Source organism: Podarcis liolepis (genome assembly GCF_965112155.1).
Source record: "Podarcis liolepis genome assembly, chromosome: 1".
Lineage (NCBI taxonomy): Eukaryota > Metazoa > Chordata > Lepidosauria > Squamata > Lacertidae > Podarcis > Podarcis liolepis.
In genome coordinates, this window is record NC_139554.1 from 133,127,361 (window position 1) to 133,143,183 (window position 15,823).

Consider the following 15,823-nt stretch of genomic DNA (forward strand, 5'->3'; position numbering starts at 1 on the left):
AATGTGTTCTCAGTGACCTATTTTACTGTAACCTCCCATGGGATTTGGGCTGCTCCGCTTTGCACAGACTTACCAGGATTTTTGTTGCAAGTTTCAAAGATGGTTATGGCAAACTGCAGAATTAGATATCTAATTCTGGATGGGGGGGGGGATTGGCAAGAGGGCTGTCTAAGCTAAAAATACCCATGAATACATTAACAAATCTTTCTCAGTAGCAAAAATATTTTCCTCTTGTGCATCATACTCCTGCTCTTGCCAGGCCATTCTCATTTCACAGGCAGCAATTGTTCAACTGTCAGAAAAGGCTGTCTGCCAAAGGTTCCACAGGAAGTAAATACCAGCATAGAAGAAGTAATGAAGGCTTCATTGATCCTGTTCCAGGAAAAGACAGGACATAAACAGTACCCCAACCATTCTTATCTCCCCATAGATTTTTTTAAAAGGAGATTTTATTGATTTTTAAAGCTACACAAATAAGCAATCCTAGATATAAAATTGTGTTTCTGGGGCATACCAACTATCTATCTGTTTTAAAATAATGGTGGATGGCAGTCAGTTGAGGTGACACAAAAATATATTGGGAGATATAGAAGGGAGAAAGTGCATTTTCCTCTGTTCTAGTACTAGAACTTTAGCTTATCCAATGAAGTTGAATGCTGGAAAATTCAGACAAAAGCAAATACTCCTTCATACAGTGTGTAGTAAAATGATGGAATCTGCTCACACAAGATGTAGTAATAACCATCACACTGGACAGTGTTAAAAGGATTTTAGACCAATTCATGGATGATAAAGCTATCAGTGGACACTAGTCCTGCTAGTTGTGTCTTATCTCCAGAATAGGAGAGGTTTTGCCTCTGAATACCAATTACTGGGGAACATAAGTGGGGAAAATGCTGTAAGGTAGAAGGACCACACAGCCCTATGGTCACTGGGTCAGATTCACTTGCTATTTTTAATCAGGACAGAATCCTTGCTAGTATTGTATCTAGGTTTCTATATATGGAACAATTCCCTTCCCTCATGTTGTGAGCCCATCATCTGCAGACTGAACTGATACAGGCCAGACAGGTTTGCCACTTGAGTGCAAGCTATGGCCAAGTATCTCTTTCTCTCACACATCTACAGATTACCCGTGAGCCTTTCCCACTAAGGAAGCCTGACAAATAAAGAGTTTCTGGAGAGGATTCACCAACATATGAGGTAGTAAAAAATAATAATATGATGATGATTTATTTATATGCCACCCATCTGACTGGGTTGCCCTAGCCACACTGCGTGGTTTCCAAACATTAAAGCACAATAAGACACCAAAAATTAAAAGGGTTCCCTACAAAGGGTTGCCTTCAGATGTCTTCTGAAAGTCAGATAGTTGTTTATCTCCTTGACACCTGATGGCAGGGAGTTCCACAGGGCGGGCGCCACTACCGAGAAGGCCCTCTGCCTGGTTGCCTGGAACCTCACTTCTTGCAGTGAGGGAACTGCCAGAAGGCCCTCGGAGCTGGCCCTCAGTGTCTGGCTGAGTGATGGGGATGGAGACGCTCCTTTAGGTATGCAAGTCCAAATCCATTTAGGGCTTTAAAGATCAATGCCAACACTTTGAATTGTGTTTGGAAACATACTGGAAGCCAATGTAGATCCTTTAGGACTGGTGTTATATGGTCCCAGTGGCTGCTCCCAGTCAGCAGTCTGGCAGCTGCATTCTGGATTAATTGTAGTTTCCAAGTAAACTTAAGAGATAGCCCCACATAGAGCGCATGGCAGTAGTCCAAGTGAGAGATAACCAGAACATGTACCACTTTGGTGAGACAGTGCGCAGGCAGGTAGGGGCTCAGCCTACGTACCAGATGGAGCTGGTAGACAGCTGCCCTGGACACAGAATTGACCTGTGCCTCCATGGACATCTGTGAGTCCAAAATGACTCCCAGGCTGCGCACCTGGTCCTTCAGAGGCACAGTTGCCCTATTCAGGACCAGGGAGTCCCCCCCCCACACACACCCCAGATGCCCCTGAGAAAGAGTACCACAGTACCTCAAGGACCACCTCTCCCCATATGAACCGACCAGGATCCTGAGATCCTCATTGGAGGCCTTTCTTCATGTGCCCCCTCCATGACAGGGCCAGAGGGGGGACAACATGAGAAAGGCCTTTTTTGCAGCGGCTCCCCCCTTGTGGAATGCTGCTCTCCTCAGGCTCGCCTGGAGCTCCAGGAAATGGAGCGCATAACTGGCGCTCCAGTTATGCTCCAGGAAAAACATTCCACTTTTGAATAATGAAGCCATCTATGGCCTTTTAAACTGTGGGTGTTGGTGGTATCTGAAGAAGTGTGCATGCACACGAAAGCTCATACCAAGAACTAACTTAGTTGGTCTTTAAGGTGCTACTGGAAGGAATTTTTTTATTTTGGTGTTGGTGGAGGTAATTGTTTGTGTTTGGTTATTATGGTATGTATTTTTGTGTTTTTATATTGTGATGAAGGGTGGTCTAGAAATTTAATAAAGAAGCAAACAAATAATAAGGGAAACTTGGGCACAAATAGTTCATCTGAAGGCACGGAAGTTTTTAACGTTGGATGTTGTATTGTGTTTTAATTTGTTGGAAGCTGTCCAGAGTGGCTGGGCTAACCCCGCCAGATGGGCGGCAGATAAATAAGACAATTATTATGACTTTGAAGACGCCGCCCCCAGGCTGCTGGCTATGCAAATGGTTTAAAGCGCCACCAATCGCCCCATTTCCTCGGGTTTCGCTTGTTTCTTCTTCTCGCCAGGGAAAGGGCACCGAGGCCGGGTGGGCACCGCAGGGAAGCGCTCCCTCGCCAACCCCCCGTGACCCGCGACCTGAGGGGAAGAGCTCTCCTCTCAGGCTTCCGCGGGAGAAGGCGGGGAACGTGCGCGTGTGTATGCGCGTTGCGTGTCGGGGCGGAATACCGCGGCATTTACTCATTATTATTTTACCGAAGTTAAATACTGGCGCGATGTCAAAACCGAAAAGAGAGGATTTTCTTTTTTAAAAAAGCGAGCCCTGGCAGATCCCCTGAAAACTACGCTTCCCAGGAAGCAACGGGCCCTTTCCTGACTCTCCTCTCTCCTCTCTCCCTCTCCCCCCGCCCCCCCCCCCGGGACGGGGCTTGGGCCTAGAACGATACGCGGGATCTATAGATGTGGGGGAGTGTTTACGCGCCTCTGAGGGGAGGAGAGCGGCGGCGGAGAGGAGAGCGACGGTTGGGGAGCGTCGGCGCGGGGGCGGGGCTGGCGCGGACGTTGGCCGGTTCCGCGGCGGTGGGCGGCGCCTTCGGAGCCAGTCCGGGCGTCGGGGTTTTGCGAGCAGCGGTTGCCTGAGGCCCGGCGTCGCCGCCGCCGCCTTTCGTGTGTGCGCTTCTCTTTCCGGCGTGTGTGTGTGTGAGGCGTTTCTTGTTCCTGCGTGTGTTCCGGGGGCCTCCGCGCCCGGCCCTTTCCTGACAGAAGGTGAGCTGACGAGAGCGCGGCTCGGCGAGTGAGGGGCGGGCGGGCGGGCGGGCGGCGAGCGCCTGCCCGCCTGCCTTGAGGGTGGTCGCTCTGCGGCGGGGACGCTCCGTCGCCGCTCCGCCCCCCCGCCATGAACTACCAGCACCTCCAGCAGCAACAGCAACTGGCCAACTCGGCGGCCATCCGGGCGGAGATCCAGCGCTTCGAGTCGGTGCACCCCAACATCTACTCCATCTACGACCTTCTGGAACGGGTGGAGGAGCCGGCGCTGCAGGGCCAGCTCCGGGAGCACGTCATCGCCATCGAAGGTGGGTGACGCGGCTGGAGTTGCAGCTGCTGCTGGTGTTTATCTCTCTCCCTCCGCACCCCCCCCTTCTCCGTCTGCCCTGATTCGGAAGCGAGCCCTTCTGCGCTCACCGGAGTGTTAGCCTCACCCCCAAAGAAAGATCGCCGCTGTGCCTCTCCCTCCGCCTGTGACGATTGCAATCCTGCGCACCCTGGTAGTTCCTTGCGGAGCAAGCCCCCTTGAGTGTAGCGAAACTTGTTTCTGAGCGATGAGTCGCCAGATGGCCCACTGACCTCTCCCTTGCTTTTATACAAGGACAACAAAAATGTTTAGCACTCTTAGTGTGTGCAAAAGCACTCAAGTTGTCGTGGTTCTTGCAATAACTGTGTAAGGTGCAGGTGAAACTCGAAAAATTAGAATATCGTGGGAAAGTGCATTTATTTCAGTAATTCAACTAGGTGAAACTAATATATGAGAGAGACTCATGACATGCAAAGGGAGATATGTCAAGCTTTTATTTGTTATAATTGTGATGATCATGGCGTACAGCTGATGAAAACCCCAAATTAACAATCTCAGAAAATTAGAATATTAAATGAAATCAGCAAAACAAGGATTGCAAATAGAGGAATATTGGACCTCTGAGAAGTAGAAGCATGCATATGTATTCCGTACTTGGTTTGGGCCCCTTTTGCATCAATTACTGCCTCAGTGTGGCCTGGCATGGATGCTATCAGCCCGTGGCACTGCTGAGGTGTTATGGAAGACCAGGATGCTTCAGTAGCAGCCTTCAGCTCTTCTGCATTGCTCAGTCTCATGTCTCTCATCTTTCTCTTGGCAGTGCCCTATAGATTCTCTATGGGGTTCAGGTCAGGCGAGTTTGCTGGCCAATCAAGCACAGTAATCCCATGGGCGTTGAACCAGGTTTTGGTACTTTTGGCAGTGTGGACAGGTGCCAAGTCCTGCTGGAAAATGAAGTCAGCATCCCCATAAAGCTCGTCTGCGGAAGCATGAAGTGCTCCAAAATCTCCCAGTAGACGGCTGCATTGACCCTGGACTTAATGAAGCACAGTGGACCAACACCAGCTGATGACATGGCTCCCCAAATCAACACAGACTGTGGAAACTTCACACTGGACTTCAAGCATCTGGCATTGTGTGCCTCCTCATTCTTCCTCCAGACTCTGGGTCCTTTGTTTCCAAATGAGATGCAAAGGTTGCTCTCATCAGAAAAGAGGACTTGGGACCACTGAGCAACAGATCAGTTCTTTTTTTCTTTAGCCCAGGTAAGATGCTTCTGACGTTGTTTCTTGTTCAGGAGCGGCTTGACAAGAGGAATATGATATTTGAAGCCCATCTCCAGGATCCGTCTGTGTGTGGTGGCTCCAGCCTCATCCCACTCATTGTGAAAGTCCCCAACGCGTTTGAATGGTCTTTTCCTGACAATCCTCTCCGGGATGCAGTCAACCCTGCTGCTTGTGCACCTTTTTCTTCCACACTTTCCCCTTCCGCATAACTTTCCATTAATGTGCTTCAATACAGCACTTTGGGAACATCCAACTACTTCTGCAATTAACTTTTGAGGCTTTCCCTCCTTATGGAGGGTCTCAATGATGGCTTTCTGCACAACTGTCAGGTCAGCAGCCTTCTGCATGATTGTGCTTCCTACTGAACGAGACTGAGAGACCATTTAAAGGCTCAGGAATCGATTGCAGGTGTTATGGATTGAATAGCTACTGCACCTTTTCATAATATTCTAATTTTTTGAGATTGTTAATTTGGGGTTTTCATCAGCTGTATGCCATAATCATCACAATTATAACAAATAAAGGCTTGGCATATCTCCCGTTGCATGTCATGAGTCTATCTCATATATTAGTTTCACCTTCTAAGTAGAATTACTGAAATAAATGAACTTTTCCACAATATTCTAATTTTTTGAGTTTCACCTGTATGTCGGTGCCGTCACCGTACTGAGACAGATAGGGGTTGGCCCTAAGGTGAAGAAAGATTAGAGGCGCCAGGGCTTCCTTATTTCAGTTCTCAGTTCTCAGGCACTGAACTGCAGTGAGGAGTCAGGTGCTTTCCAGTCAGAGACTGGAAAAGCTACTGTATTTTTCGCTCTATAAGACGCACCAGACCATAAGACGCACCTAGTTTTTGGAGGAGGAAAACAAGGGGGGGGATTCTGAATCCCAGAAGCCAGAACAGCAAGAGGGATCGATGCACAGTGAAAGCAGTGATCCCTCCTGCTGTTCTGGCTTCTGGGATAGCTGCGCAGCCTGCATTCGCTCCATAAGACGCACACACATTTCCCCTTACTTTTTAGGAGGGAAAAAGTGAGTCTTATAGAGCAAAAAATATGGTATTTTATTTGCTGTGAGTTCCCTCTACCTTTTTAATAGAATGCCATGGAGTGTCTTGCTGTGTGGTCTGCATAAGGCTGATCTGATAAGCTAGACTGATTCCCTAACTGTTCTATCACATTTGTTTGACGGACCTGTAAAATATTGCGAAGAAATACTTAACAGAACATTTTTTAAAAAAGTTTTCAGGGGAGGGTCTTAAGGAAGGAGCACCTTGGAAATAAATAAATAGTGCTGCTTTAGAAATGCAGCTGCTTCTTGGAAGTGCAAAGTACACATGTGGTGTTTTGATGTTGCATATCAGACATGAGCCTGCACACTACAGCCTCTTGAGGCAGGCTGTTGCTTGCCTGTCTTACTGTGCAGCCTAGTTAGCAAGTCCCTAGAGAATTCGTATTGCTCTGCAAAGCCTGTAGGATGTCTTTGGTCCTGGTCAGGTTGCAAAAAGACCAGCTGGAAAGGAGTTATTGGACTATATAAAAGAGCCTTATAGTTTGACGAGTATTGGAAAGTGTGGCTGTTCCAATGCCTTTTTTGGTTGTTTGGATTTCTAGTATATCATTTTAGCATATAAGCATAATATAAATAAATAATATTTAGTTGTTGCTTTTTAAATGAGCAGGAATGCAAGATACCTCTAACATTAACATGTTTTTTTGTTGCTCTCTCCTATTATAAAGGAGAAGAGGGCAGAGGCATTGAAGAGTTACTTGCATAGCCATATTGCAGAAGCTTAATCTAATCCTTTAGACTGAGCAGGTGATATCTACTTGCTGTCTCATGAGCAAGTAGCTCAATTAAACCAAATATTCTTAGAATCATTAAGCTCCCTCTTGCTGGCTATGTCAGTGCATTATTGTTAAGGAGTGGTTTATATTCTGTATGGTATTTGTCCTGATTTGTATGGTATGTGGCTTGGATTGAAGTATTCTTGTAAATTTTAATGCATTTTAGTTAATCTAAACTAATTTCCTCTTTACTACTCCCCCCGTCCCGTCACATGATCTCTTGCTTTTATCTGACCATTTCCTCTCTTAAGGGTTATCGTATAAAGTTTATTTGCATATTTTTACTGTTCAGGTATAACAGAAAGCACCTCTGAAGTTCAACTAGTGTGTATTATTACTTATATTTAGAAGTTGGTAAATTTAGTGCTTGCTGACTGTAATGTTCCGCCTGTTCCTTTGGATCAGGATTCCTTCTCAAATCTTTGCTTAGCTGCATATGTTTTTGTGTTTTAGTATATGATTTTCATGCATCAGTTTGGAATGCTGCAGTACAACCACTTCACCATCTTTCTATCACAGTGCCTAGTCACAAACACAAATATGTACAACTTTGAGCTTTCACATTCTTAAGTCTGCCTTTTTTACATTTGCTGCATGTGATATAAGAATATATGGTAGGTTGTAATCTTTCTGATGTGAAAAATGTAGCACTTCAACTTTTTACTTTGCTTAGTGTTTCAAACCGGTGTTCCTGAATTTGCAAGAAAGAATATGGTTGTTTTTTGTTTCTTTGGGGAGAAATATGTGGTAATTATATGGAGGCATGTTATAGTGATTGCTGTTGAACTGAAGGGAGCTGTAGGGGCCAGGGTGTTTATCCATTTGTAAGTTAAGGAAATAACATTTACGTTACACTGATATTGGATAGAGGTAATAGGCCATAATATTTTGTGTCTGGAAATGCTTTGAAATTTATCTGTTGAAAGTGCTTTAATATTAGGTACTGTATTGGCAGTTATCAGTGTAGTTTAGCTCACTATACAGTGGTACCTTGGGATAAGAACTTAATTCGTTCTGGAGGTCTGTTCTTAACCTGAAACTGTTCTTAACCTGAAGCACCACTTTAGCTAATGGGGCCTCCTGCTGCCGCCTCGCCGCCAGAGCACGATTTCTGTTCTCATCCTGAAGCAAAGTTCTTAACCTGAGGTTATTTGTGGGTTAGCGGAGTCTGTAACCTAAAGCGTCTGTAACCTGAAGTGTATGTAAGTGTATGTAACCCGAGGTACCACTGTACTGTTCATTGGTGGCTAGCTTCAGACTCTTCAGGAAGTTAACAGTAGAGAATAAAGGCTAGCTATCTTGTCCTGTAAATTACTGGCTGGTGACAATTTAAACTACCTGAATATAGCAGGTATCTGACTTAAACATTTCAACATCACAATATCTTCAAAAGCAAGTATAGAATTGCAGTCTACTTTCCAGTGTCTCAAACTATTATGTTCCTGGAAACTTTAAAAAAAACGTTATCTACTTTTATTAGGCAGTTTTGGGAAAAGGCATTTTTGTAGATTATCTTGGGGTAAATGATGCCACAGTTAAGGGGGCCTGCCCTTTGCTTTGGATTGATGGCATCTTTGATCTTTTATCAAATACTGTAGTTCTCCATCCTTGAACTAGTGAGCTGGTTTTCGAAAGTGGAAGCTCATCCTGAAGATAAATCAGAAATATCTTTCTGAGTGAGGAAAGGTTTTTCTGCATTAAATGGAATGCCTTTTTGTGTGTGTAATTCACACTGTGAACTCCAGAATCACATGGATATTGTTATAGCACAAATTGCAAAGGCTGTCCTGTGATAGCCCACACTTTGGAAAGGGTAAAAGCATTACCTCTGAAGATAAATGATGCCAAGTGCCAGCTTCTCTGTAGGTAAGTATTAATTCCAAACTTCTCCCTAATTTGATTACATTATTTTGGTGTACAAGATGCAAAGTGTGAAAAAGTAGAGAAATGCTCTTATTTTTAATTCACTAACATTTCCCACTTTTTTCCTTAACTGAAGAGCTTGATAATAATGATAGGTTGAGAAGTCTCTACATAAATATTCTATGTGGAGTAAACATGATGTGTGAATGGAAAAACGGAAAAGGCATATATATATAGGAATTGCTATTTAAAATGTGATATTAAAAATGTGTCACTGATGTAAACTGTGTATTAGTTCATGTATTTTGAAAATATAAGTAGAAAGTGTCACTGAATTGAAAAAAAAGTGACTAGATGCTGTTGTGGCACCCATAACGTAGGTTCCAGAAGCCATGTGGCAAACAGCTTTTCAGTCCCAGTTTCTAACACTGCTCTGATGTGATAGAAGAATGGGACAGATTCACGAGGCACTGGGGGCAGCAAAAATACAGTCAAAAGTACATGTGGCCCCTGTGCTATAGACTAGACAGAGTTGGAGAGGAGCTGTTTCCATTTTGCTATCCCCGAGGTTGCTGTCAGGCATGTAATTTTTCAAAAGTAAAACAAAACCACATTATTAAAATAGGAATCAACATTGAATAGTTCAAGATGAGCATTTCAGGAAAAGGAAAGCACCGTGTGCTTTGAAAATGATTGCAAATTCAGATACAAAATAAAATAAATAAAGCAACAGCTTTAAAATACACCCAGAATGTATTTATTATTTTTAAACTTTATAATATGTAGAAATTCATAAAGCCTACTGAACTATCCCCGAAGAGAGTTTACTATTTAATATATTGATGCGCACAAATATTAGTATATTAAAGTGCAGCACTGATTGTTAATAGGCCTTGTGACAGAAAACTGCAACAGCTGCTGCAGCAGCTCACTAGTGGCCAAAGCCTTTGAGATTACTCCAGAATAGACAAACAGAACAAATAAATGCAGATTAAGTTCATTGTTTAAAATACTCCATACACAGCATGTAAATTAGAGGCATATAAATTATTATTAATAAATTGTTGTTATGTATTAGAGAAATAACCAGTCTCAAATTGTTAAAAGGCCAATTGTATTAAATATGAAACACAGTTGTTACCATTGTTAACATTCACGTTGAATGCAAAATAATATTCACAGCACACCTGAGTGCTAAGTGTAAGAAAGAGTGTACTGATGTGAGGCAATAGATTCAGATATCAAAAAAGACTATTTTTCCTTGGCTGCAAAAAAGAGAGAAAGGCAATCACCATTGCAATACTCTAACCGTTACAATAATCAATACTGCAATAATTCCAAAGCAATGTCTACCATATCATGTACACTCACTTGATATTCTAAATGAATGTCTGTCATACATACACCCCCTACCCTGCAACACAAACCACTGTGAAAACCAACATGAGGAGAAGGAGATGTAGCAGTAGCAGCAGAGGAGAGAGCAAGCAATTGCCCCATGACAACTAATTATCTGTGGAGGCTAAGTATATAGTTTATCACTTCTTGAATGCTGGAAGTCTAAACTTGTACAAGACACACAAAATATATGAAGCCGAACCATTTGCTTTATTTTTATACAACATTATGTTAAGCTACATAAAGTTTATCATGAAGATTTTCTAAGCCAGGAGGATATCATTTCTGCACATAGGCAGTAATGCATGTAGGCCAGGAGGAAAACAAGCAGCTAGAATTTCTGCAATCATTGTTTCTGAACTCAGCACAGGTGGAGCAAACACTTTTGTCAAGGTCAACCAAGACATAATGCTTACATGCACTTCTAGCCAGGCTTGTTCCCAAGTCAGATTTTTTTTTTTTTTTTAAGTGTGGGTATTTTTAGATATTACTAGGTGAATTCAAGATTTACTCATTTGACTATTGAAAATGTAGTTTCTACTGAATAAACTGCAGCCTGGCAGTTAAGATGCCACAAGAATACAGTGGTACCTCGGGTTACATACGCTTCAGGTTACATACGCTTCAGGTTACAGACTCCGCTAACTCAGAAATAGTACCTCGGGTTAAGAACTTTGCTTCAGGATGAGAACAGAAATCGTGCTCTGGCGGCGCAGCAGCAGCAGGAGGCCCCATTAGCTAAAGTGGTCTTCAGGTTAAGAACAGTTTCAAGTTAAGAACAGACCTCCAGAATGAATTAAGTACTTAACCCGAGGTACCACTGTAGTATTTTTTGTCTTTATTTTGCCATTTAGATAGTGCCAGCATATATTGCGCAAAATTCCTTTTTTATTTTAGTGTGATTTCACAAACACCCCCCACCTGTCTACCAATTCTTCTCAGAAATCAATTCTTGCCATCTAACCAAGAAGAAAGCTTTTTAAATAAATTTGTTTTATCAAATAAAATACTACCTCTTCCAGTCGTTCTGACCCTATATAGAGAGGGCAGCACTTTTAAAAGCCAAGAGAATGTGGAGTAAATGAACAGTAAGGTACTCTGATGCAGGGTTCAATATTAGCCGCATGCCAGGTGCATTTTGTGATTGGGGATTGGTAGATTGTGAGCACTTTGAGAAGTCTTGGTGCCTCCCCACCCAGCACGCAAGTGAGATTGCTGGCAGCTCCCTTCCCTTTACTGCTTTGCGTCCGGCCCTGCCCCCCCCCCCCGTGAGATCGCTGAATGCTGCCTTCCAAGTGCCGCTTTGCCTCCTCCCGCAAACATTTAAGTTCAAATTCTAGCACCATACTTTACTCACACATACACACGTATGTCCGTATTTGTAAATATTAATTATTCAAATGACTATTTTGGCCACTACTGCAGGGGCTGACTCTGTTAATGTTTGTGGTGTCGAATCAAGAATTCTCAGTTAAACATCTGGCTAGTTCAGATGACAACCTTGAGCTAGGTTAAGAACTATGAGAACTGAAAGAAGAAAAGTAAACTTTATCCAGGGACAGTCTACATATATATTGGCCTATTCTTATATTTTTTTTTCTTAATGGTGACACGGACCATTCATAACGTAAGAATCATCTTCACAACTGTGAGCAGGGCTGTGCGGGGGGGGGGGGAGGAGTGAACACGAGTGACAACAATTAACTACAGTGGTGCCCCGCAAGACGAATGCCTCGCAAGATGGAAAACTCGCTAGACGAAAGAGTTTTCCGTTTTGGAGGTGCTTTGCAAAACGAATCTCCTATTTGCTTGCTTCGCAAGACGACAATGTCTTGCGAGTTCCTGCTGGTTTTTTTTCCTCCCCCCCCCCTTTTGCTAAGCCTCTAAGCCGCTTATCAGCTGATCCGATCAGCAGATAAGCCGCTAATAGCGCTAATAGCGCTAAGCCGCTTATCAGGTGATCCGATCAGCAGATAAGCTGCTAAAAGCCTCTAAAAGCCACTAATAGCACTAATAGCGCTAATCCGCTAATCCTTCAATGGGCTTGCTTCGCAAGACGAAAAAAAACGCTAGATGAAGAGAATCACAGAACGGATTCTTTTCGTCTTGCGAGGCACCACTGTATAGCAGTGTTCACTGCTCCTGCTCAGGCTGCACAGTAAAACCATTTTGGCTCCTGAAATTCATTCGGATTGTGTAGATGAAATATAACTGATAGAATTCTACAGAATCTACTTTCAGGAAGTTCATGGAAAGAATGTTTCCCATCCCTTCTTCCTGCCCGCTGCAGTCATCTGTGCCTTTTGAGGGTTGGGAGGACCTCCTGACAAAGTGGGTTGGTTTGCAGGGGCTACTGTGGGAGGGGGAAATCACCCTCAAACTCTGTGTGATTTTGTGCAATTCCCATCCCCTTTTGCCCCACCACACATTGTTCAGGAAGGGCCCCCTTATACTCTGGAAAGGCTTTTCAGGCATAAATGTGGCTGAAGCATGGGGGGGGGCAGGAAACTTCTTCCAGCCACTTCCAGCCAGCGTGGTGTAGTGGTTAAGAGCGGTAGTCTTGTAATCTGGGGAACCGGGTTCGCGTCTCTGCTCCTCCACATGCAGCTGCTGGGTGACCTTGGGCCAGTCGCACTTCTTTGAAGCCTCTCAGCCCCACTCACCTCATAGAGTGTTTGTTTGTTGGGGGGGGGAGGGAAAGGAGAATGTTAGCCGCTTTGAGACTCCTTAAAGGGAGTGAAAGGCGGGATATCAAATCCAAACTCTTCTTCTTCTTCTTCTTTAAGAACCTTCCCCAAAGCCTCTTGAAGTTTTCCCATTCTTCCATCACATCAGAGTACCTCCCTGTTCCTTGCATTGCTGTACACACGTCACACACTCTTGGCTTGTGTCTCTTTGGTTGCTGTGAAATGAGACTACCACATTCTTAAAATGTTCTTGCTGCTCAGTAGATATTGATGAATCATATGGTTAGATGTATTTCAGTTATGCCTTTTTTAAAAAACGTGAAGGGTGTGGGGACGAGTTCTTTGACCTTGAGGTAAAAGGTGCATTTTAAACAGTGTATCTGCTATACTACTAGATGACAGAAATGCTGTGCATTTGTCCAAACATTGTAATAATCTGGCGAAAAAGAGGAGAAATACATATCTGAAGCCATGATTTTAACTCTAGATAACCAATTGTACTCTGCTACAACTTCAAATAGATTTTTATTCACTGATGCTACTGTGACATAATACCAAGTTCTTTCTTACTGACACACAGATAACAAATAATGTTGTGCTAAATTTAAAAATACTGTAGCTCCATTAGTCGAAACAAAATAATAAAAAAAACCTTCCAGTAGCACCTTAGAGACAAACTAAGTTTGTTACTGGTATGAGCTTTCATGTGCATGCACAGTTCTTCAGATACCATGTAGCTCCATTAGTTGCATTTAGGTTGAGACCGGGAAACCCTTTCTTTACACTTGAAAAAGGCCAACTGCTTAAGTTTAAAGAATCACTTTTATCTAAGTTTTGCACTTTAAAGTGCACTTTAAATAAGTTTTGCACTTGTATAGATGAGTTCGTTTACCGTACTTTTCCATGTATAAGACAATATTTCCCCCCCAAATTTTTAAAGATTAAAATTGGGGGTTGTCTTATACACTGAATGTTGTAATTAAATATGTAAATAAATACATGCCGCCATCCATATTCTTCCCCCCCCCCAGCCTCACCTCACTATTGGCCTCACGACAAACCCTGGTCTGGTACTCCCCCCAGCGGCCCCCACTCCGGACATTGTCCCTTCCACCCGGTTCCCTCAGCTGCCCCCTGGCTACCCGAACCCCCCATTCCTCAAGCACAATCACTCAGGCAGTTCTGGCAGTCACAGCTTCTCACAGTGGCGGAGGAATCCGCTCCGACGCTTGGGGCGGAGTAAGCCGCTCATAGGGACGGGGTGCACTGCGGGGCCTCTGGAGTCTGCCTGCCTCCTCCCACTCAGCTGCCCTACAGTTGGGGGGGAGGCAATGGGCGGACCATTTGGGCCCAAGTGGCAGAGTGCAGTTCGCTCCCCTAGATGTTTGAGAGTGGAGCAGAAAAAGGCAATTTGACTTCTGCAGCATACGAACTCCCTCTTAAAGGGTTCTTTAGCTATGATTCTTGCAAGTGATACAACTAGTTAATTAGTATTGAATACATGCTGGATTGATAGCATGAATCGGATGTTTCATGACACTCAAAATAATGTTCTACAGAAGAATAGTAGCCTGGGCATGTTACGAGAAAAGTACATGAAAATAAACATAAAGAGTGATTCTATAACGATGTAAATATGTCATTAGGGTGGGATCCAGAGGATTTCTGCCTGTAGAAGTCTGCCTGGTCTTCAAATGACTTGGGAAGAACCTTCTGATACCTCTATCTTTAGCGGAGTCAGCAGAGTTGCAACGCCCCAAAGTGCCTTCCCAGTGAAGGCACCCTGGCTTTGGAACAGCCTCCCCGCCAAAGTTAGGTTGGTGCTGACTCTCTCCATCTTTTGGCACCAGCTGAAGACTTTCCTCTTCTTTCAGGCATTTGAAGTAAGGGCTTTTCAGTGGCAGATGTGAGAGAGATTAGCAGTTGTATCTTCTAATTACGGTTTTCTTGTCATAATGTCTTTTACTATTGCTGTCCACTCTGATAAAATTTATGATTAAGGTACAGAGAGGGATTAAAAAATAAATTAATTAACAATGCTAAAGTGTTACAAGCTGCCCCCTGGCATCTGATGGAAAGGAAGGATACAGTTATTTGTTACTTCTTCATGGCTTCTTTTTTTCTCTAAAGGTATTGATTAAGGTTGCAAGTAAAGTATGACGATGTTGCTAAGAATGGTCCCTGTGCTTATTTTGCATATATTTAAGGTTAACTGAATTGTTGTTGTTACAGACTTTACCTTTTGCATTTCATTGCCATTTAATCCTGATGTTTACACATTTTTCTCTACACCATCCTGTGTGTGTATGCATATGTAAACATAATTGCAAACCTACCAACTGAGGTTAACAGTTCATATAGCTGATGAAATAGCGGACTAGCCCAAGAGAGCTTGTGGCATAATAAATTGGTTAGTCTTTAAGGTGCCACAAGACAAACAATTGTTTGTTAACATGATATATTATTATTAATAATAGAGGTTTTTAAAAATCACTTGCATCAGTTAAGAGCTGCAATAAATCCTTCATAAATTGTGTGTGTGCGCACAAACAGGGGGTATCCAAATCTAACTGGTGCAAAGGCATGGAAATTTTACATGTTCATTTGGGTGCTGGGGGAGCATTTAGAGTACCAGTTAGCTTGTGTCCCTGGTGTTACACATTGCTTGTTCCATTTCACTTATTTTCAGTAGTTTGATTTCCATGTGGATTTTAAAGTGGGGCACAGATGCACGTTTTTGTGTTTAATGCATGTGCATAATTATAAGTGTAAGATCACAGTAAATAATTCATGTCAGTTGGGGTCTTGCTGCTTATAATGAGTTCTCATGGGCAAACCTGGATTGCTTAGCTTCTTTCAGATACATGTAACACTTTATGCTTCCTATTGGGTAAAACTGACACAATCTCATTAGCTGTTAAGAATGAAATGGGAGAGAGTCCATAGAATTTCTAAATTTTCAACTCTCATG

At 43.3% G+C, this 15,823-nt stretch overlaps 1 protein-coding gene across 4 annotated transcripts in view; it reads left to right on the forward strand.

Moving 5' to 3' along the window:
* The first annotated feature begins 2,780 nt into the window (after positions 1-2,780).
* The window catches only part of AGAP1 (ArfGAP with GTPase domain, ankyrin repeat and PH domain 1), a 323,467-nt gene continuing 310,424 nt past the window's right edge, over positions 2,781-15,823 (forward strand). For 2 of the 4 annotated variants that reach the window (XM_083472462.1, XM_083472463.1), the window contains exon 1: positions 2,782-3,772. In XM_083472462.1, the coding sequence (XP_083328588.1) occupies positions 3,595-3,772 (178 nt within the window). In that variant the 5' untranslated portion in view covers positions 2,782-3,594. Of the gene's footprint in view, positions 3,773-15,823 lie in introns of all 4 variants that reach the window. The other 2 variants (XM_083472461.1, XM_083472464.1) reach the window with 2 other exon arrangements.